This window comes from Urocampus carinirostris, chromosome 11 (assembly GCF_059441175.1).
Source record: "Urocampus carinirostris isolate Australia breed hairy pipefish chromosome 11, RoL_Ucar_1.0, whole genome shotgun sequence".
Lineage (NCBI taxonomy): Eukaryota > Metazoa > Chordata > Actinopteri > Syngnathiformes > Syngnathidae > Urocampus > Urocampus carinirostris.
Window position 1 is genome coordinate 33158059 of NC_142359.1, and position 23045 is coordinate 33181103.

Genomic DNA, 23045 nt, shown 5'->3' on the forward strand with positions numbered 1-23045 from the left:
AACAGTTTCTCGTCGACCTTTATTCTCACACTGTCATCTTAGAGTACACACCACTCAAGACAAGTATACACAAATATCGCACAAGTACAGAGGGGTCATTTCACTGCACCTGATTAAAAAAGGTGATAAAGAAATCTCAACTTGGAAATGCAACGATTTCTATCAAGTGCAAATACGACAGAAGAATTACATTTTCAGCAGTTTTCTGGACAGAGGTTGCTTAACAAGACACAAAATCATTAAAATGGAAATGTACCGTAATTCACATTTTAGGGAGGGGGAATATGAAATGCAAAACTTGCCAAAAGCAAGAAAAATACATATTACAATAAAGGGATGCACCAATTTTTTGGCACCAAATTCTTTTCTGCAGAAAATAACCATGTGCATTTTCGATTATGGCCGAAAAAAACTATGTTGTAATGACGTCGCATCTTGAGTGAGGCGAGACGTGTGAAGCTGGATTTCTCTTGGGGTGGAGTTTGTTGCTTATCTTTAAATTTTTTACACTAGAGAGAAAAAGATGGAGGTCATAAGCTCTCCCAAGCTTCGTGTCTCTCTTTGCTACCAAGATATTGGAATCTGGCTGACACTACACAGCAGTTTTAATTTGCAAAACATTCATCCCTGAAGTCAATTGACTGGTGCTATGCTGTGTGCGAGAATTTAGTTTAATATTATAATTTCATTATGTCCAATAAGTGATTGTTTTCCATTAGACTGCACCAAATACCGCACCATCATCATCATCATCATCATCAGGTCCCTCTTTCCGTGTTCACTTGTCTGTCCATCATAAGCTAAATGACCCATATATATGTACTCAACATCGTTTTTGTTTTGGGAGAATCTAATATTATTCAAAATAATTAGCTAGTGATATGCCAGTCAGTTATCAGTTTATATTATGCCTTTTGAGAAAGTCAGTGCAAAATAAATACACCTGTATTTTTTTGTTATTTATTTCAGTGTTTCTTTGTGGGGTTACACCTTTTCGGTTTCGATTTTAATTTCGGTGCATCTCTAGTAACGGGGTATGAGGACATGAGATATGTTTCTTTCTGTCAATGCTGAAGGCGACAGGCACTTTATGGAAAAGGGTCATCTTCATCAAAACCTCTCATCCATGAAACGCAAAAAAAAAATCAAAAAAATTCTCATTCGGCGAAGACAGCATTTAAAGTCCAGCTCAAAAAAGTAGCGGATAAATTCTCGTCCTTGGAATAAAAAGGATCAATACAAAGAAGCACACAAAAGTGTAAACGGCATAGTAGTTGGACATGTCTATTTAGAAAAATGGAAGAAACATCCTGTTCACGGCCCGAACTACTCTAATTTTCCGGGGTTAAAGTATTCCATCTTCAAGAGATCCTTTTGCTTCCCATATTTTCACGGTGCGGTCGCTGTGTGAAAAAAAAAATAGCATTAGTGACAGAAAGATGCTAGCAAAATTATAATGGTTTCCATTGAAGTCAAATATATAATTAATTTGTATGGCTCAAAATCAGTGATCAGCAACCACCCGGGCCGCAGACCGATACCGGGTCGTTTGGTACCAGGTCACACAGAAAGAGGAAAAAGTCGCCTTATTTGAAGGTTGCTTTCTACTGGCTGAAATCTGTATTGCAGCCTCTGTCAAGCTGCTTGTATGACACATGCACGTACGTGTCACTCTTAGATGCGCTCGAATAAACTTTTCTTATTTGGGGTTTGAGTTAGCATTTGGACTGTATTTGAAACAGTCTTTTTCTTACTTTCACCATTTTCATCCTAGTATTAAAGAAAACCTCGAGCACGTTAACCATAACCTTTCCTCCAGCCTAATGCGCTACGTGGTGATTATAAAAGTAATATAGAAGCAGATATCTGCGGTGGAAAAAATATATGAAGGCTCATTGAACTCAGTTGGGCATTGTTAATACATACTTTGTAGAGATAATTATTATTTTTCAACTTTTTAAGGACAACAAAAACTATGCACCCCAGCATTTAGGAAAAAAAGTTGCCTTATTTTTTGCTTATACTGGGTTTTTTCTCATCCCTCTCTGTCACAACGATTGAGGAGCTTAGCTTTGAAGCGTTAACAGTCTATATGTTTTATATTCGCTTTTCTCAAAACATTGAGCATACTGAACATATAGAACGCCAACACACTGCCATACAGTGTCATACAGTGGAGACAGGAAGAAAAACTAGGCACTAGGTGGGTTGACAAAGAATTGGTCAATGCCATTCCAGCCATCAATTGATGATTTTTTTTCTCAAACTGAAATTATTCTCAGAGGCTTGATACTTATTGCTTAGCAGCACCAAAGCTTTTATAAAGTAAAATTAAAAAAAAAATAAAAAAAAAATAAAAAAAAATATATATATATATATATATATATATATATATATATATATATATATATATATATATATATATATATATATATCCACGTATTTTTATGCATTAAGGGACAATGCTTCTGAAAACTTATTTACAAGTATTGGCACTGAAAGAAAAGAACGTTTTAAAAATGCTATACTTTTTAGGAGAGCTTGGGGTGAATTTGGGGGTGCTTGAACACACCCAAAACTTGGTTACGCCCATGCTCGAGGCTTCTTCAGTGTCATGCAGTAAAGAGCTCTACAGCTGTTCCAGAAAGATCTGGCATACAGTACAACAACTATATGCAGTATCCTGGGTGTTATTTCTAGTAGCAAGCAATTAGGATAAAATACCAAGGCTGAGGTTCAGGCCGAACATAACAAAATTTAGGGATTTGGAATTAAAACCACATTTTTAACTGAGCTAAATAAAAAAAGCACAACATAACATTCTATTAAATGCCTATTTGCAGTATCAACAAGGACTCACTCAGAAGCGGTGAACAGAAGACTGCTGTTGGTAGCAAGGCCGTTTATGGGGCTGTCATGGCCTTGGACGTCCCCTAGGGGCGCTAGTGACTCAGCGTGCCACAAGCGAAGAAGCCCCCCTCTGCACCCGCTGAGCAGCGCCGAGGAACCAGGTACCACGCCTAAAGTGCTGACCCAGTCTGTCTGGCAACTGACTGACTGAAAAATGAAAAATCCAAACTCAATTACATTTTTTGGGGTCTATGTAGAAAATGTATTACCATATATGACAGTCAATGCCATCAACAGCAAATGACACCAGAATCCATTTTAATTTAGCCAGTATTTGTCACGGTTGCCATGGTGCCCAATTGGCCCCGCCTGTGCGGCGCCAGCTGCGGCTCATTGACATATTGGCTTTCTGTATATTTAAGCTCAGTGCTCTCATTCCTTTGTCAGTCCGTCAACAAACCTCTGCCCCGCAAGACGTGGGTTTTGACTCGGTCCTATTTCCTGTTGGTATTCCCCTGTCCGGTATTGTTCCCGTTTACTTTTGTCCTGTTTAATATCGGTTTCCAGTTTCGTTGCTGTCTATCTCTGTCCTGTTCATTATTCTCTCCAGCTTTCGTTCTCGTCTAGTTTTTCCTGTTTAGTTTTCATTAACCTGTTTCATTATCAATTCCGTTCGGTATCGCCCCCATCTGTCCGATATCAACTCGGCAATTGGTATCGATCTCGTCGGCCTCTGGCTTCCTATCATTTCACACCAGACTGCTGCCTAACGTGCATGAACCCCCATTTCCCGTAAAATAAAAAGCTTGTGTGAAAAACGTCACACGTTTGGGTCCTGATCCTGTTCTGGTTCTTGACAGTATTGAAGAAATCCACACACTTTCTGACAGTTTTTTCCATATTTTCCGCACTATAGGCACAACAGAAAATAAGGTGTACCCCACAAAATGGTGTTCATTTTATACATCATATATATATGCTCACTAGACTGTAAAGCACATAGAATTAAAACTACAGTAAATAAATAAGAAAAGTGCGGTATTTGCCCACTGTTTGATCAATCAAATTAATCACTGATCACAATTGCAGATGATTGCATAACATTGGATGCAACTGCAATCAAACCCAGATCATGGCGAGGAGCGCGCTAGATCCTATCCACTAGAGCTCTAAAGATACAGACAACACATGAAAAGGCAACAGGTTTCATTTAATCTTCTCACTGTTTTTAATAACAATACAAAGTTGTTGCTGTTGTCATTAGGCCGGGTGATTATATTGTCAGACATATATGAGCGCACAAGATTCTGAACTGAATGAGACAGGCATTGTGGGAGGTAGTTAAGTCTTCCTGAATCATATAAACACATGTTTACACATATGCAAAAACGTTTGTCACTTACAATGCTGAGTTTGTGCTAAAAGAAAGTGAAACAAAATTATCTCCAACACAGCCAACATATCTACTGTGTCTTAAAATAGTATGATAACGTGATAACACGTAATCCTTTTTTATGTGTTATTTGCATTCTTTGTGGTCTACGTTAAAATTCGGCGCTCTCCCCCCGCAATTCAGGTTTAGTTCCGATAGCATTCAATGTTATGCAAGTGTAAAAAACCCTAGCGAGTGTCCCTAGTGTCCTGGTGATGAAAATTCAGAGCTCTACCCAGTTCAATTCCAGTTGTCACCATTTATTATGCAATTGTGGTCTGCAACAAAATTTATCAACTGATCAATAATTGCACACATATGGTAACGCATGCGAAAGAAAATGGATGGATGGATCATATTGCATTTCCAATTCTGTCCCCATATAAGCCATACTGAATTATAAGGTGCAAGTGTAATTTTCTGGCCAATTTGGAGTTTTTGGGTGCGCCTTATAGTGCAAAAATACGGTAATTTGTCCTGGAAAATTAGAATTCCTTGGTTGGAATCAAGCTTACCTGCAGCAGACGTTTACTGGCTATGTCCCACTTTTTGACATAATAGTCTTTGGAGCCACTATAGACAAAATCTCCGTGTAAGGTAAGAGACTCAACGCTGTCCTGATGAGGTGGGTCCCATGTGTGGCAGGAGCTGATGCTCCCCTGAGCTCCCTCCGTCACTTCAAACATCTGGAAAAAAAAAAACGATAATCGTGATTTTTAGCGTGAGGTGTCTTATGACGACGTGTCTTGGAGAGTTCCACCAACTTTGATGTGATGGTCCTTGGAACCGGTAAGCACCCGGTCTTGCCCGTGACCCGATTTATCAACTGCGAGACAGGTAATAACTCCCAAATGGCCCGTCAGCTTCCCTGTAGAGGCAAACCTAACACACCACGTGAAAACTATTAGTGTTGATATTTAACAAGCTCTCATGTTAATAATTTGATGACTTGTTCTTAAACGATCATAAATGCAAAAAGAGTATAAAAAAACAAAGAAATTTAATTTGGGTTACACTTATCCAATTTTTGATTCACGTGTATTTTAGAATTTAGTACTTGATTGATCAACGAATTGAAGAAAATGAAAATAAAAGAATGTATTTCTATACAATTTAAAAGTATGATTCAAGTATTTATTTGGCACATAATGTTAGAAAATATTAAAAAAGATCTCTTGAAAGAATAAAGAAATAAATATATATAAAAAGCATGTTTAAAAAAACAACAACTAAAAACATTTTTTTTTACTAAATGCCAACACTAAAATTTCAAAGTTGACACTTCAGATTGTTTAGTATATTAAAAAGAAAACAACATGCGCAGACAGACTATTAATGTCCAAATTACAACGTCACCAAATTGTTTTATTGTGATTTAATTTAAAGAAGATGGATCTTCTATCAAAACTAACTCCATGGACACCTTGCTACTTGGTGCTTTGGTTGTCGCTGGTTCACTGATTTGCAGATTGTGTTCTGCATTCTGATTGGTTAAACAGGGGGAAATGCTTTCTATCGCCTGCAATCTTGGACCTCTCTACACGCTCAACCTGCTCAGGAGCCACAGGCGGGTCTATGGCACTAACTAGTAGCTCCTGGGTGCTTTTTCAAAAATGTTTGATTTTTGTAAAGCAGAACCGGAAGGTAAATGCAGTTTTCCATAACGACTATATGATGCGGCAGAGTATCATGTAAAGTGAAGTTGTTCTGGTGCTTAATTCATAGAGTTGTGCATCAAAACAGGAAGTTATTTTTAAAATTATGATTTACCACTGGTTTAGTTATTTGTAAAAAAAAAGTGTTTATAAAATACAGCAAATACTTAAGCCTGCCAATTGGATTTGATCTTTCGTAATGAATCAGAATTAAATATTAAGCTAAATAAAGGAATATACTTTGGGATTTTCCCGTTTCGCAGGGGGTCCTGTCCCTCCTTTAACCGCGATAACCGAAGGATTATCAACCGTTAATCTTTATCAAATTTGGATAATTTGTAACTAAATGCAGCACGGCAGCACAGTACTGAGGTCCTGGGATCAAACCTTCCTGTGTGGAGTTTGCATGTTCTCCCCGTGCTTGCGTGGGTTTCCTCCGGGCACTCCGGTTTAGTCCCACATTCCAAAAACATGCATGTCAGGTTTATTGGCCGGTCCGAATTGTCCCTAGGTGTGAATGTGCGAGTGAATTGTCTGTCTCTGTGTTCCCTGTGACTGGCTGGCGACCGGTTCAGGGTATCCACTGCCCACTACCCAAAGATAGCTGGGATGGGCTCCAGCACCCCTGCGAGCCTACTGTACATAAGCAGTGCAGATAATAGATGGATGGATGTAACTAAATGCTATCTGCATAACTAATTGATCACAATTCATTGATTAGTTGCAACTCTATCCCATTGGCAGATAATTCCTGACAACCACTCCCAAGTCATTTCTCGCCTTCCTTGCACACAAAAATATTCTACTTGAAACGTACTTGCGGAGATCCCACATGCGCACGGCGTTGCCAGTGGCGGCGTATAGGAAGGAACCGTCCGGGTTGATGGCGATATGATTGACTTGACTCTCTCCAGGGGGGATAGAAAAGCTTCTGGCTGACAAACAACTGTCGCCACTATTTACTTGGCCAGAAGCCCTTAAAGAAATCAAAAGTATTTGACGTATGCCTTTGCTATTTTGATATCAATAGAAATATGTACTTACGTAAGCGTCCGTATGCATTTCGCGCAGTCCCGTATATCCCACACTTTGATGTATGCCATGGAAACCGTGAAAACGAGGCTGGAAGTGTACCTTCAGAATAGGCCAAGAAAATTTATAGCGCATTTAAAAAAAAAGAATAAGTCCTAACTGTAATTAATACCTGACTGAGACGACGCTGCCCGGATGATCACCTAAAGACATGATCTCTTGACCCGTAACCAAATTCCACACTTTGCACGTTCGATCTGATGTACAACCATGAAATTAAAAAATGTTAGGTAACTAGAAATGCAGTAATCTCTCAATATATTGTGACCTCGCCTTGCTACATTTTCGCTTTATGGTGTGGGATACTGTGGTCTTTTTGGCCGATTTCTATACCACATAAACAAGAGATTATTTTACATGGGCAAAAACGTATACAATTCCAACTTTGCTGTGTTCTTTCGTATAAAGAGTTTTGTCTCTAATAGTCTTAAATTGGTTTGGATCACCGCAATATGAAAATGCCTATATGATATGAGCTGAACTACCTCCCACAATGCCTTTCTCTTCATTCAGCTAATATTCTGAATGAGTGAAACTTTTCTTTTGAACATGACACAAGCAAAAACCAAACAACAAATTAAAAAAATGTCAACGTACATTTTCGAAATCGAAAGGTAGTGGGAAGAAGCATGTGCTTATTAAATCCTACTTGCAGGCTTCTGTAACAATTGAATCCCACATCTAGATCCCCTGTGTATTTACATCTAAAAAATAACTTTTGAATATACATGTTTACATTGGCTCTGTGGATACACAGTCTCTTCATTATCATCATCATCACCATCACTACTTTATTCATTTTTTACCATCATCATTCTCATCATTACTGTCTCCATACATTTTCAGCATATTGTATAATTAGAGTCTCTATTATGATAACATAGTTCTCTTGGGTGCTCATGGTGAAACTGACTGCTACGTGTTGTGTGTTGTCAGTCATACAAGTATCTTTGGACCTGCTACCTTAACTGGGGCCGCCCCCAGGCAGCAGGACCAACATTCTTGAGTGTCCTGGTCTGTGCATTAAAAAGACAAGGTACGGGAGCTACCACTAGAACAGGGGTGTCAAACTCATTTTAACTCGGGGGCCACACAATAGAACAAACATTCTGTCTGGGGCCGGACTAATGAGGATGGAAGAATGAATTTGAGAGATGGACGGAAAGAAAGAAAAAATGAATAAAGGAAGATTGAAAAGGAAAGATGGGGGGGAGAGAAAGAATGAAATAACAAAAGAAAGAAAAAAGGAAAAATGAAAAGGAAAGATGGAGAGAAAGAAAGAAACAAAGAAAGAAAGACTAGTAGATTGAGGAGAGGAAAAAAAGAGAGAAAAAATAAGAGAAAGAGGGAGAGAAAAAGAGAGCGGGTGGGACAAAGAAAGAGAGAAAGAAAGAGAGACAAAAGAGATAAAAAGAGAAATAGTGAGAGAGGGGGAAAGAGAGAGAGAGAAAAAAAATCCAAACAGAAATAGAGAGAGAGAAAGAGAGAAGGAATGAAAGAGAGAAGGGGAGAAAGAGGAGGGGGCACAAGAGAGAGAGAGAGAGAAAATACAAAGAAAAGGAAAAAAGGAAGAGAGAGCAAAAGAGGGTAAAAAGACACAGATAGAGAACAAGACAAAGAGGAACAAAGAAAGAAAAAGAGAGACAGAGCGAGTGAAAGAGAGGGATAGAAAGTGAGAGAAAAATAGAGGAAGAGAGAGAGTAGGAGAGAGAGAGAGAGAGAGAGAGAGAGAGAGAGAGAGAGAGAGAGAGAGAGAGAGAGAGAAAGAAAGAAATACAAGTACAGTATTTGTGAGAGGCGCCTGGCTATGGCAAAATCAAGTGGACATATTTCTAACTGCAGCTCGTTTTTCTCTTGCGCTTCCTTCAGCGTTGTCTCGCGGGCGGGATTCAATCTCATAGGGGCCGGTCACACAGCAGTTTGCGGCTGAATCACGGCCAGAAATTTCTGCATGTGAGGCGGACGCTATTGGACGCTTTGAGATCGCAATGCAGACGAGATACAGCAGTGCTTAACACGCGGTCGGAAATTCGCGCGCGGGTGGCAGCGCGAAAAAGTTTGGCGCTGCTCAATTCTTCAGAGCGCGGGTACACAGCCTTTCACGAGCGTATCAAGGCTGAACCACGGCCAGCGGATGCTGTTGGGCGCTGTTGGACGTTTTGAGACCGCCATATAGACGAGATACAGCAGTGCTTTACTCGCGGTCGGAAATTCACACGCAGTTGGCCGTGCGCAAAACTTAACGTGTTAAACCGCGTGCCGCACACGTGGTCAACACGAGGTAATGACGTGGAAATGACGCGGAACGACGTGTTCTGGCCCTGGTCAGGGCGTGGTAACACATGGGTAGGACGGGAAATTTCAGCGGGCCTGATCCCGCCCGCGGGCCGCCTTTTTAACACATGTGCACTAGAATACCATGTGCTTTGTAAACACTTTGCTAATCGGCAAAACAATACTGTATTGGTCCCAAGGCTTGCAATGATTTGGAAGCAAAAACGTGATAACCATGGAAACGAAGCCTCCAATTTTTCTTTGCGATCCCCACCTAAGAACGGATAACAGTATTTGGAGGGCATAAGGTAAATGGAGAAATTACCTTTGGATCCTGTGAAAAGCAGATCTTCAGTAACGTCCACACTGAGGACAGGCTTGGTATGTCCCACGGCAATATGCACGCATTGAAGTTTGGCCGGTCTGTTTGTCTTGAACGGCACCACTGGGTTGATTACGCCTCTGGAATAAAACACACACTAAAATATTTGTAAAATTGTATGTGAAGGCTCTTAGTTTTTTAAAAGAATTGATTGATTGGATTGGCTTTGATTCAATTCATTTTGACTAAACATACAGCCCGACTACCTTTTTTTAAGCCGCTTGCCACACATACCAAAATGCTATTTATTCCTATTGGATCAGTATTGTGTGTATAAAATAAAAATAAAAATGTGTTTTTTTATTTTCAGCAATGATATTCAAAGAGGCAAATGATCTATCAATAAATAAAAACAAAACATTTAAATAAAACTTGAATTTCAGAACACTCAAAATTAATCTGAATTTATATTTCTGTTTAAACAACAGATAATAAATATTTAATCAAAAAATGAAATATTTTCTATTATTTATCGCTCTCCAACAATAATACTAGTTCCTGTTTTTACAAATTGATTATTTTAATTATGATTTTATTTTGTTTTTCTTAACGAATGAATTATTTTTTTTCTGGCCTAATATTTGTAATTTTTATTTAGCGATTTCCACAAAATGTACTGTATTGCTTTTTTTTACTTTCGTTTTTATTTAAATACGATGTAATTATAGCCACGCCACCTTTTTCCATATAATTGCATGAAATAATGGAAATTTATTTTTGCTGTACTGTCTAGTTTGTAGAACGACCTGCAACTGGCTGGTAACCGGTTCATCGTGTCCCCTGCCCACTGCCCAAAGTTAGCTGGGATGGGCTCCAGCACGCCCGCGACCCTACTGAGGAAAAGCAGTGCAGATAATGGATGGATGATTGTCAAACGGCCACAAGAGGGCAGCAAAGCGTAGCTACACATTCCTTAAAACGAGACTGGCATTATTACTGATAGCAAAACATGAGGTCGGTATGGTATTAATCAGTGGATGAAATCTTAAATAATCCAGTCAAACTCTTTGAATTTTCAAATGAATAATCTGAAAAAATGTTCCTCCAACAATAGGGAATGTATTCAAACTCCACTTAAAATATATATACATTTTTAAATGCATACTCAGAATTTTCCGACTTTTTCTGTCATAATGATTAGGGGAAAAAAACAAACCAAATGAAACGGAATAAATGAGGGTACCTGTGGCCGTCAAATACAGGAGACTCGTCCAATCTGAAATAACATAAAAGTGCGGGTAAACATTTGTATACAGTACTGTAGTCACTTATTACCAGTGTTGGGAGTAACGCGTTCCCGTTTTCTCAGTATTAGGAACTGTAAATTGATATTGATAAAACTTTGTGATTCAACTGTTGCATTACAAAATACTGTCTTCTATTCTTTGATAGCAGTCCTTTGCACACACAAGTAACACATAATCCTTGACCCGCCAACAACACAACACTGTGTAAAACATTTATGAAAGGCGGGCATGTTTACATCCACTTACAAAATACAACTGAATACAAAATGTTTCAAGCACAGAGAACGCTGATTTTCTCCCAACTGATATTCTGATATTCTTCCTTCAGTATATATTCACATTTTAGCCGTATTTACAACTACAAAGAAGAAAACTGAAATCAGGGGTTGAGTTTATATGCGCACATTTGGTTGTGTGTCACCAGTAGCAAATTGAAGGCAGTGTGGGGAGGAGGCTTCTCTCATTCAGGAACAACAGAATCATTGGGGCAAATGCGAGCACAGAATCTACGGTAATTGAGCGCTGAATTTAGGTCCTTTTATTTTTGCAATAAACCATGCTTGAAAGAAAAAAAGAAAATGTATTGGTTATTACACAGAAATGGAAAAGGAAATATTTCAGTGAGACAAAAAACAAAATTGGTATGGAGTGTCTCATCTGTGTTAGTTTGCAAGCTCTCGAGATTGCACAAGCCAAGAAATATGAAGAGTTCACCGCTTCTACAGGTTGAAGTGTGATTTTTCTTATATTTTGTTTATTACATGGCTATTTTGGGGTTGGCTTTAATACGGGTATATACAGTAATTTGTAACTAGAGAGTTACTTTCAGAGTAACGCGTTACTTTTGGGTGTCACTACTCTGGGAGGTAACTGTTTTATTATGAAAATAGGTCACTGAGAATGTTGTCACTATCACATGAGTTTTCTTAGCTATATTAAGTATATTATTTAATCATTCCATCAATACTTTGATAATTACAATGTTCATTTTAGTCATTGTAAATGCACATTTAATTCAAGTGTACTTTCAAGCAATGGCCTTAAAGACTCAGCTATGTGCAGTACTAATCTTGTACTGGGAGTTCTCTTTTTTTGCCTGGTAATGTGAGGTCTGTACAATTTCTTCACTATAAGAGAGGGGTTGAAACATTCTTGCATGCCTTTGGTGGGAGAAGGCGTCTCCATCGATTGGTCCAGAGTGCACTCTGATTTTATCTTTATTTTGAAACTTTGTAATAAATGTCCTCAACTGCATTGCTTCTCTTCTGGCGAGACTACTGAATGTCCTTCGCTTTCATAACACAGTTGATTTTCAAAAGAAGTAACTAGTCATTGTAACAAATTCCTTTTTTCAGTAACGCGCCCAACACTGCTTGTTCCAAGGTTTTGAGGTCACAAACTTACATCTTCGCATCATCTGGCGCCGCTCGCGTTTTTCTCCGGTTGAGAGGAGAAGGTTCAAGCTGCTTCTTCTCAGCGGGGCTCGTCGGCGACCTTGATCGCGAGCTAATCAAAAGACTTCCAAGATTAATCACAACGAAGGTTTCGAGAGGAGTTTATTGTTGATTCTTACACGGCGGTGGGGCGAGTCAAGAGAGAAGTCGATGAGTCGTGTCCTGGATCTGAGAAGTCTCCGGTGGGAGAGCGGGAAGATGGATCTCCTGCAGCGGCGTAGAGAAGCTCCATCTGGGTTGCGGTCCTCCTGCGAGCCTGAAGGAGCCGCAAAAAAATCAGTCAGAAAACCATTCTGAAGGACAGTTGGCATGAAGGCGGGAAGTTAGTTGAAGTACCTTACTCCTTGGACGTGAATCGCCGCAGAAATTCATTAACTCTGATGGTAGCGTGCTGGAAAAAAAGAAAGAAACAACAACTGGTTATCATCCTTATTTGGATGATAAATCGTGCCGTAAATAAAAAGTTCGTACACCTTTTTCATGACCAAATTCAAGCACTTTTAAGCACTTTCAATGCCAATTTTTCAAAGTTTCCAATACCTTAAAAGAAAGAAATCCAGCGCCAAACAAAAGAAAGTTTTCATTGTCGTTTTTTGACCATGACTAAAATAAAGTAGCTAGCTGTTCCTATCTATGATATTCGATGATTTTTTTTGTAAATGGGCTGCTAAAAACTGACATAAATTCTGCCATTTTGCCTCAACAATGCACGAGCAACGTGGCTATGTCACACTTGTTTACAAACACGGAAAGGGCTCGATAGGTGTTGGGTAATAATTGACTTTAATACTGAAGACTAAAAAGTAAGTATAGTACAAATAAAAACAGAAAAATTTGCCAAATTTGGACTCATTATAATGATATTGATTGCTTCAAAGCAGAGTGCATTTAATCTTTTAATCTTAAAAATTGCTGATCTTTTGCTTTTTGTTTTACCTATTTTAATTTAGATTTTTGGCGTGTTTTTGAGAGGATCTGTGTAAAAATTGGTTAAAATAGAATTGTAAATAATGACTTTTTTGCAATTTATCATTAATTTATAGAACTGAAGAGTAAACATTTTTAATTTATATTTTGTTTTGCATTTTCAGGGAGTTGTTTTTTGACTATGAATCTGTGTGAAAAAAGCTAAAATTGTTTTGTAAATATGCGAGTATTATTATATATATTTAATGCGTTCTTCAGGGATCCCCTGCAAAACATATGGAATAATATTATATTATGATTTATAATATATAACTTATCTCTTAAACACTAAGGTTGTAGGTGCACCATTTCCTGTGGTGTGTCTTAGGCAAGTAAAGCCTAGTAGATAAATAAATAGTAAATAAATGGTCTGCATTTATATATGTCACAAACACCTGGATTGGGAACGGCTGGGCTCAGGTTTTGGCGCCAACAGCCAGGACAGCTGATTGGCACACCCTGTCCATTTAACTCCTCAGCTTCCGGAATCAAGCTGTCTGATTGTACTCACGCTACCTGTTGCCTTCAGCTCAGTAAGCCCGTACCTCTGACTCTTTGCCTGCTCCCTGTTTTCCTCTGATTGATCCCCGTTGCCGACGCGTTTCTGTAATTGCCTACGACCTGCCCTGCCCGTCTGACTCCTGAACTCTTTTCCGAATACTACGACGCCCTTCTTCTCCAGCCCCGGCCAACAACACTACGATTACGCCTGTCCGCGACCATTCCCGCCAAGCCTTCACCCGCCTGTCAAGTTCCGTCCATCCGCCAACCAACGGATCGAAGAATCCCACCTTGTCATTTCCTTCCTTTCAATAAAACCAAGAAACGAGCGCAAGTGATCTCAGTCTACTTTTCGTCTTGTCTGACAATATAGCGCTTTTCAAGTCAATGAAGACCTCCCAAAGCACTCTACTTTGTGCTTCACACTTTTCTCTTTTACACACAAACTAACCGATAGCAGCGTCAGCCATGCAAGGCAACAACCTGCTATCGGGGGCATTAGGGATTCAATGTGTTGTCCAAGGACACTTTGACACAGAGGAGCTGGGAATCGAACTTGCAACCTCTTGATCCCAAGACGAGCGCTCTACCTCCTTAGCTAATCCCACTCTAGTGGCACCCTTCTCCCGAACTCAAAACTAGGACCTTTTGTGTGTTAGGTGATTGTTTTCGCTACTGCGTGTCTGGAACACTCGCAGGGATGGACAATTTAACACTAGATGGAGCTCGGTGAGCGGTAAAGCAAGAACTTTTAGAGTTGGTGATTGACATGCCCGCATCAAGCTGCACCAAATGCAACTGCGAAAGCTCCAGTATTTTACACCAGAGTGTCCTTTAGCCCGCCAGGAGTGACCAGCGCAAATATGAGGACATCACATGGCTTTCCGTTAAAGCGCCTAAGTTTTCCGTAAGGGGAGTAGGGAAGCTTATCAATTGCATTTTGAAGTCAGTCTGTGAGTGCACGTGAACTGTATACTGTATATTGTGTGACTGTATATACACCGCTTGTTATTTCGTCAATAAATTAGCGACGACACTTAATCAGCTACTGAGTGCATCATTGATCACATTAAGGAGCATCATTAAAAAAAACAAAGTCTGAGGAGCCGTGTGGGTGCCGAAAAGCTGTCTCATCTCAGTGAGCTAAGCCGTTTCGAAATCGAGCTGTATCTTAGTTGCAACCAGTTGGGGGCACTGACACTTCACATGACAACACCATAATGACAAGCCACCAGATCAGCATTTTTAAAATTTATTTATTGCATGGTCTACAGCAGGGGTCGGCAACCTATGACACGTCAGAATGGCTACAGGCCTTTCCACATGTTGTTCACATTCATATTTTAGTTAATTGATGAACAAGAATAGTGGAAGATAAATAGGTCAATTATACCAGTGTTTTTCAACCAGTGTGCCGGGGCACACTAGTGTGCCGTGAGACCTTGTCTAGTGTGCCAATGGAATTTTATCTTTCCCTAAAATCAGGCCATGATTCAGTATTTTTGCACTCTTCAGACGAGGAACTGTAATAGTCATCCATATCAGTAGGTAGCAATAGATTTTTATATACTTTTTATGTACTAAGGATCTGCTCTTGAGGTAGCACAGTACATTTAATAACTAAATTTGTTTAACAAAGCGGTTTAAGATTGTACTGTAAAAAAAAAACATAAAGCACATCATTCTTTTTTATTTTAAGTAGTATTTTCTTCTTTTTTTATACTAATTATCTGCTTATGCGTTAGTAGAGTGAAATATTTGAACTTTTTTATAAATAAAAGTGTACCCTGGTTCAAAAAGGGTTGAAAAACACTGAGGGCTCCTATAACTCAGTTTGGCATTGTTAACACATACTTAAAGGGAAAGTGTGTAATATATAGTGCCACATCAAAAAAAACTTTCTTCCAGTAAAAAAAACTAAAACACATTGATCTGAATACAATGAAAAAATACACGAACAGTCGTACAAATTGTAATTTTTCTAAAAAGAAATCATAAGTCAAGAAATGTGTATTTCTTTTACACAGTGGAATCCCACTTACATTGGTGCCATGTTTCTCTGGCATCCTGCTGCCATGATGTCCCATGAATTAGTGACCCATGCTTGACCCAGACAATACAGTTCATCTAATGGTCAATTATTACACATTGGGGCTTTATCAGAGAAAATATGTAACTTTTTTAGGACACCACAGACGACGCACCCCACCTTAATGAATACCATGTTATTTGCAAGAACATTTTTTTGAGACTCTGATAAAAATGTTGTCATCGTAGTATTTATTTTAGTTTTTAGATGTTTATTCATTTTAATATTTATGTCTACATTTATTCATTCTTTGGTGGGTAATATTTAATATCTAATTTTCTAGAATGTTTTCCAGGGTGTGAAAAGAAAATTGTCTTGTTTTTATTTGTTTTCCTCATTCAGTATATATTTAAGTATTATCTATATTTTTAGATTTGTTTCATATCCATTCATTTATGAACATTGGGGGTTAAAAATAATACAATCTAATTTGCAAGAATGTTTGTGAGGGCGTGACAAGTAAATGATCATGCGTTTATATATCTGTTATTGTATATTTATTTGTACATTCATGGTATTTATCGCTCCATGTACTTATTTATGTAAGAGCTTTTATTTTCATTTAGATATTTATTTATATTATATTATTATTACTGTTTAGGGAAGACCAAAACAAGATATTGTAGCTCACAAAGCATTTTTAAAAATCAGCATGCACAATAACATGTTTGACCAATTCTCCCTAAAAAAGAAAAAAAACCTAATCATTAAAACGTATTCATAACAAAATACAGCCCTATTATTATAATCATAAATAATTAAAAGAATCGCCATTATTATTTTCAAATGGTTACCCGACTTGTAATAGTAACGTAGAGTATTGAGGAGAAGGTGACATCTAGTGGGCTTTGTTGGTCAGTACACGACCAGAAGTTGCTTAGGGAATTGGTTATTCATGCAGGAAAACATTTTAAAGGAGGTTAACTAAGTCAAATCGTAGATTTACGTGACATGAATGAAAAAATATATGTTTATGTTTTAGAAAGCTCCTCTGCCTTCCATTTCCCACAAACCGAGCTTTTGAGTTATGAAAATTGATATTTAAGAAGTCCGGGTTTTCTTTTCTCATGTCGTGCTGCAAATTATATAGAATATAAAATAATATCAAATATTTAGAGATGTAAAATATTAAAAACATGATATAGTTTGATAACCTATTTATGAATTTATACAATATTTTAAAATATATAAAATACCTAAAAATGAGATATGACAAGTCATGTTTGTTTGTACAGTATAGCCCTTTATCATAAGAAGTCTCTCAAAATATATTGAATTCAAATAAAAACAATGCAAAATCGGAATACGAATATAAAATCAAATAAAAATAAAAAATAAAAAAATAATAAATAAAACTAAATAAAACATATGCAAAATATTTGAAAATAGAACACACTAATTAAAATATAAAAATAATATAAAAATCAAAATTTTACATATTTAAAATCACAAAATATACAAAAATACAATATATATATATATATATATATATATATATATATATATATATATATATATATATATATATATATATATATATAAAATGAATGAATATGAAATTTAAAAATATGAAACATTAAAAAATAACGATGAAAAAAGAAAAAAGGTTTAATAAAAAAAAAAAAAAACTAGCATTGGGGTGAGGAGGGGTCTGAAAATGGCTAATTGTTTAATGGGATATTTTAACTACATTCCTTGGTACAACATATCAAAAGCGCACTTTGCCTCTCGTATATTCCACAGCCTTCGCCTTTAGCATCAAGCTGTTCATGTTGTCGCTATTGTCCTACCTCCCGTCGTCGGTTGGGCTGTGGCTCGACTCGTCGCTACTGCTTTCATCCCCATTCTCTACAAACACAGACAAATACAAGACCTTTTTAAATCCATCAACAGAAGATTTTTCATTTGGTTTCTTAGAGTGGAATAAATACTAAAGTGGGCCCAAAACACAATATGGGAAAAAGGAGCTACTGTAATCACTGGTTTATCATGATGAATAGAGACCAGGTCCTCCCACCCACCATTCCCAAACAATGGTGGACTGGGGAAAACTGATCATGACCAAAACCGTGCCGTTAATTTTAGGTGGTCCACAATGGCGCGCTTCAGTCGCCAGCCCTAACAAATTTGCTCTCTTGGCGCCCGCTCTCAGCAACAGTCAACCGGGGATATTGGATCAACGCAATAAAGTGCAGTTCCTTTTAGGTGGGCCGCAATGACACGATTCAACAGCGCGGACCAAGAAAAAAAAAAAAAACGCACTCTGCGATCGTGCATCCAGTACACAGGCAACAAGGCTTGAATATAATTTCACATTTTAAATTATTTTTTTTCAACCCGCAGTACACAGAGGCCGCAAAGTGCACAGTAGCAAGGGATTACAGTATACCACAGGAAACATACTAAAAATCATGAATACACAAATGTTACAAACTGGTAGGGATAAACAAAGATCAGGATAACTCACATGAAGATTGCTCATATCTGAAATCTTACAAGTGAACAGCTATTAAATCATCACTCACCTGGTGACAGGTAACCTAAATCTTGAGTTTAAAGAACATCAGCGGGCGGAAAAACAATTATAAGGAAAGGTTACAGTTCATCATACGAGGTGAGAGTAAAATCATAAAAAAAAAAAAAAACACATTACACTTTAATCAGATGGAGAAGTAGATGGCAGCTTGTGAAAAGAGTACCTACCCTGAAAGGCGCTCCCAAGTAGGGCATCCAGCTCAGGGTTAACCTCGGCTTTCTCTTTCAGCATGTGGAAGAGAAGCTGGTTCTGCGTGGCACTGTTGATCTCTGTCTGCTTCAGGCGGCCTTCCATCACCTTCAACTGGGAGTCCTTTTGAGCCGCTTGCAGGCCCTGCGGATTGTTGGTAAGTAACATTTTTTTCAGTTTCAAAGTTTTATGCAATACTTTGGACTACAGTACTTAGACTGCAGGATCTTACCATAGTATTCGGAAATATCAAATGCTCCAAATGCGGTCAGACTTTAATCTACAATGATTTTAGAAGACAGCCAACTCTTAAAGGTGCTGGACGGTATTTGGACCTTTTTTTACTCGCTGACTCCATCATCTAGCTTTTGTCATCACTGTCTAGCTCCTTGTGTTGCGTGTGCAAGTAGGTGCAATTCTTGGATGCGCTTGAAATGAACTCTTATTTTTTCACGTTTTTTAGAGTTTGGTTGGGCGTTTGGACTGTCCTCAAAACAGGCCTTTTGCTACTTTTACCATTTTCCTGCTCCGCCTACAAAAAACGGCAATAAGAGCATAAGGTCACTCTCTCTTGTTTTTTATGGAAATGTGAGACGACTATTTGTGTTCTTTTGTGACAGTAGTGATTTTTGCCCGGAAACCCTCCCATGGATGCCATTTTTGGCCAGGGTCGTTCTTATACTGGAGTTACTTGGATATTTTTCAAGGTTCTTTCGTAACCTCCTGGTTGAGACGTCCAAAACATCCTGAAGAACTTTTCTCATATAGTGCCACCTATGTTATCCTTTTTTTGTGCCTTAATAAATGGAATCAACATTTCAAAACTGCATGTATATATATTAGCTTAACACGCACAGTGCAACAAATCCACCCATTTGAAATATTCAAGCTAGTAAGACAACGTCACCTTATTGATGGCCATGCTCATGAAGTGGTCCAAAAGGAAGCGAGCCTCCGATAGATTGCACGAGCTGACCAACGCTGTCACGTCCGCTGCGTCTCCTTCCTCCTGCGACACAAAAACAATCAAGCATGATTTCCACCGGCCGCTTCCAAACATGGTTCATTTAGCTCACCTTGGCCTCCTCCATCTGCATGATGTTGGCCTGACAGTCAGCGATGCTATCGTTGATGTAATCCACGTTTGCGGTGAGAGATTCCAGCTCCTCGTTCAAGGAGGTGAGCGAGCCCTCGGAGTCCGGGCCCGGCTCAGACACCAGCTTGCTTTTTTTTCGGAATAGTTTTTCCCTCCGCTTGGTTAGCTCCTCCCTTTGCTTGAGAGATTACGAGGAGTGGCAACATTTAATCCAATAAAATTGACATTGGGATGCGTTAGACATTTAAAACTGTCTGAGAATAAAGTGCAATTGCTTCCTAATACATTAGGGGGCAGTGGTGCTCTCATTAGCAGAGTGTAAGCTCGCCGGTGAAGCATCCGCACTTTGCACAGACATACCAGAGAGAACGACGTATGAAATGTGAACACCAAGTGTTGCAAACCTTTAAGTGACCCTGTAAAAATGAAAGTCTCCCAAAAAGCTATAGCTAAGGTGAGAAAGTTAACGGAGCGTTTGTAATGATGGGCTTCACTGAGATCACTGTTCGATCAGGACATACTCGTGTGCTTGCTTTGTTTAAAAATGTTGGCACTGGACAGCATGAAGCCAGATAAATTATCAGTCACTTGAAGGTTCTGTCCGGAATCTTCTGGCTTAAAGTCACGATCACAGCCTCAGTCAGATAACTCATGAGTATGTGCATACCTTGGACGCAGTCAAATAAGCTAATCTGTTTTCATCCTTTTTGTGACTTGGGGACAGAATTGATTGTGCAGATCCTAAACTAATATCGATTAGGGGTGGACACTTTTTCAAAAAACTCAGCGAGAGAAAAGCCTTTTTCTCCCTCCTCACCCAAAAAGTCCTCACAAGTAAATATGAAAATTCAGGTTTGCTTCGGGCTCGAGCTGGTTTGGGCTTCAATACCGACGGGCCTGGTCGGGCTGGATTTTTAAGGCCTGATCTTACCTCTTATTGATGGTACCGCATGTCCCAAAAGTGAGTACACCCCTCATATTTTTGCAGAGATTTTATCACAATGTTTAATTGAACAACACTGAGGTAACATCACTTTGATACCAAAAAGTTAGTCTGTGTAAAAGCTTTATAGCAGTGTAAGTATATTTCCCACCTCAGAAAAAAATAAAATTATAGCCATTAGTAGCTAAACCTTTGGTAACAAAAGTTTATAAACTCTTCGGTAAAAGTTTCTGGAGTTCAATATTCTGTGTGGCCACCATGATTTTGCAGAACCACTTAAAATCTCTTGGCCATGGATTTCACCAGAGGCTCACAAATTGAAACTTGAATGCTCTTCCACTCATCCATGACAACATGACCGAGCTGGGTATTTATTTGAGACCTTGTGCTTCTCTATCTTACACTTGATGATGCCCCAAAGATGTTTTATTGAATTTACATCTGGAGACATGCTTGGCCAGAACATACCCTTTACCCTTAGCCCTTTTAGAAAAGCCTTGGATATCTTAGAAGTGTATTTGTAGTCATTGTCTTGATGCAACATTGTTTCTTCAGTGATGTTCTATTAAACACTATAAAGAAATCTCTGCAGAATCGTGAGGGGTGTACTCACTTTTGTGACATACTGTATGTAGGGCCCATTTGGGTTATAAGGTGCACTTTTGATTTTCTGGTGAAATTTGAGGTTTTTAGGTGTGACTTATAGTCCACAAAATACGGTATTTTTTGATGAATTTAAAAAGTGAACATGAATATGTATTTTGCATTTTAAAAAAAATCAACGTATTGCAAATAACTGAACTTGACCATATATACCTTCATAAGCCGATTCATATCTGTCTCCATGTTGGAGATGGTCATCCTCTGCATGATGACATCACTGACGTGCCGCTCCAACGATTGCCATTTGGATCTGGCGTTACGGCTCAGGTAGCTGCTTTGCGTTCGTGCTGGCCAACTCCTGAAGGCAACATCTCGAGTCAGTCCACATCTTTGATATGCTCTATTAACGAACACACGTTCAGAGAAAGCACCTAGTGCTGTTGGGAGTGGATCTTCCCGAGATTTGGGGCTTTCCTGGAGTGCTCCGTTGGGACAGCTCCAAGAGACTTTCGGGTTTCCTGCTCACTTTAATGGAAACAGGCCTCACCTGACGCCTCAGAGCAGTCACCTTCCAGAAAGCACATGTAAATTGATACAATTATTAAAATGAATAGCATTTACCGATAAGTAAACAATAAAACAAAAGCTTTTTATCTTCAAGCAAAAAAAAATAGGCACCTCAAATTCAACAAGGGGTGTCCAACTCATTTTACCTTGTGGGCCACATGGTAGAAAAAAACCTTCTCACTGGCGTCAGACTAGGAAATAATTAGCATAAAAAGGGTGCCTCAGATGGAGGGCTGAGGATCTTTATGGAGGCTCACAATTCAATTTTTGTCAGGGATGTTAGATTTAATTATAAAACAATTATTGAGGTTTTCTCTTTCCTCTTTATTTTCTATCCTTCACCAAGATTTATTCTCTTGTACTGTTTATAAACTGTGAATGTTAAACAAGCAGATTTAAATAATTTACACTTCGTTTTTTGGGGAAAGTGACATGAATAGCATATATTTACTAATCTAAAGGTTTGAAGTAATGATTTAAACGTATTTCTGCCTTTCATGTTGACAATATCTGTGTATTATTTGTTAAAGCAACCTCCGTTGCAGCCTGGTCATCCTGGAAGAGGGATTACCTCCTGTGCAGTCCCTTCTCAAGGTTTCTTTATTTTCCTCATCCAGAGGTTTTTGAGTTTTTTCCTTGCCCTCATATAGGTTTTAGATCAGGGGATGGTGTAATATGAGTCTGCAGCCCTTTGAGACTCCTTGTGATTAAGGGCTATACAAATAAACATGATTTGACTTTTATATTTTTATGAAAATGATTACCTGAGTTTGGAAACATTGTTGTTAGATTTTATATCTAGTGTAGAAAGAGAACGGTTGTACATAATTTAAAATTGCGTATCCCCTGCAACATCCATGGATTCATAATAATAATAAAACTAAAATATTAATAATCTATTTTAATATAGCTTGTAATATAAAAGTATTCACTATTGGTAATAACTTTTTTTGCACTTGCAAAAGTAATTAAAATTAAAAAAAATTGCTAAAAAATCTTTATATTATTGTATTTTTTATAACTAGGCTTGAAATATAAAAATATTGTTTACTGGTAGAATGCTTAATCTTTTTTGCATATCCCCAGAAATTATTTAAATGAAAAAAAGGTGCAAAATGATCCTTATATTATTTTTATAATAACAATAACAACAACAACAATAATAATAT

At 38.3% G+C, this 23045-nt stretch overlaps 1 protein-coding gene across 5 annotated transcripts in view; it reads right to left on the bottom strand.

Annotated features, from left to right (window-relative positions):
• LOC148357120 (kinesin-like protein KIF21A) overlaps positions 1-23045 on the bottom strand; it is a 59340-nt gene continuing 36295 nt past the window's right edge. For 2 of the 5 annotated variants that reach the window (XM_088346628.1, XM_088346626.1), the window contains 19 exons: positions 21741-21877; positions 21523-21667; positions 19744-19941; positions 19575-19676; positions 18646-18811; positions 18468-18488; positions 17733-17790; positions 12723-12777; positions 12506-12642; positions 12337-12438; positions 10869-10901; positions 9629-9765; positions 7142-7226; positions 6982-7071; positions 6755-6913; positions 5047-5164; positions 4798-4968; positions 2861-3057; positions 1-1403 (listed from right to left, as the gene is read on the bottom strand). In XM_088346628.1, coding sequence (XP_088202754.1) covers positions 1346-1403; positions 2861-3057; positions 4798-4968; positions 5047-5164; positions 6755-6913; positions 6982-7071; positions 7142-7226; positions 9629-9765; positions 10869-10901; positions 12337-12438; positions 12506-12642; positions 12723-12777; positions 17733-17790; positions 18468-18488; positions 18646-18811; positions 19575-19676; positions 19744-19941; positions 21523-21667; positions 21741-21877 — 2169 coding nt within the window. In that variant the 3' untranslated portion in view covers positions 1-1345. Of the gene's footprint in view, positions 1404-2860; positions 3058-4797; positions 4969-5046; positions 5165-6754; positions 6914-6981; positions 7072-7141; positions 7227-9628; positions 9766-10868; positions 10902-12336; positions 12439-12505; positions 12643-12722; positions 12778-17732; positions 17791-18467; positions 18489-18645; positions 18812-19574; positions 19677-19743; positions 19942-21522; positions 21668-21740; positions 21878-23045 lie in introns of those variants that run through there. The other 3 variants (XM_088346627.1, XM_088346630.1, XM_088346629.1) reach the window with 2 other exon arrangements.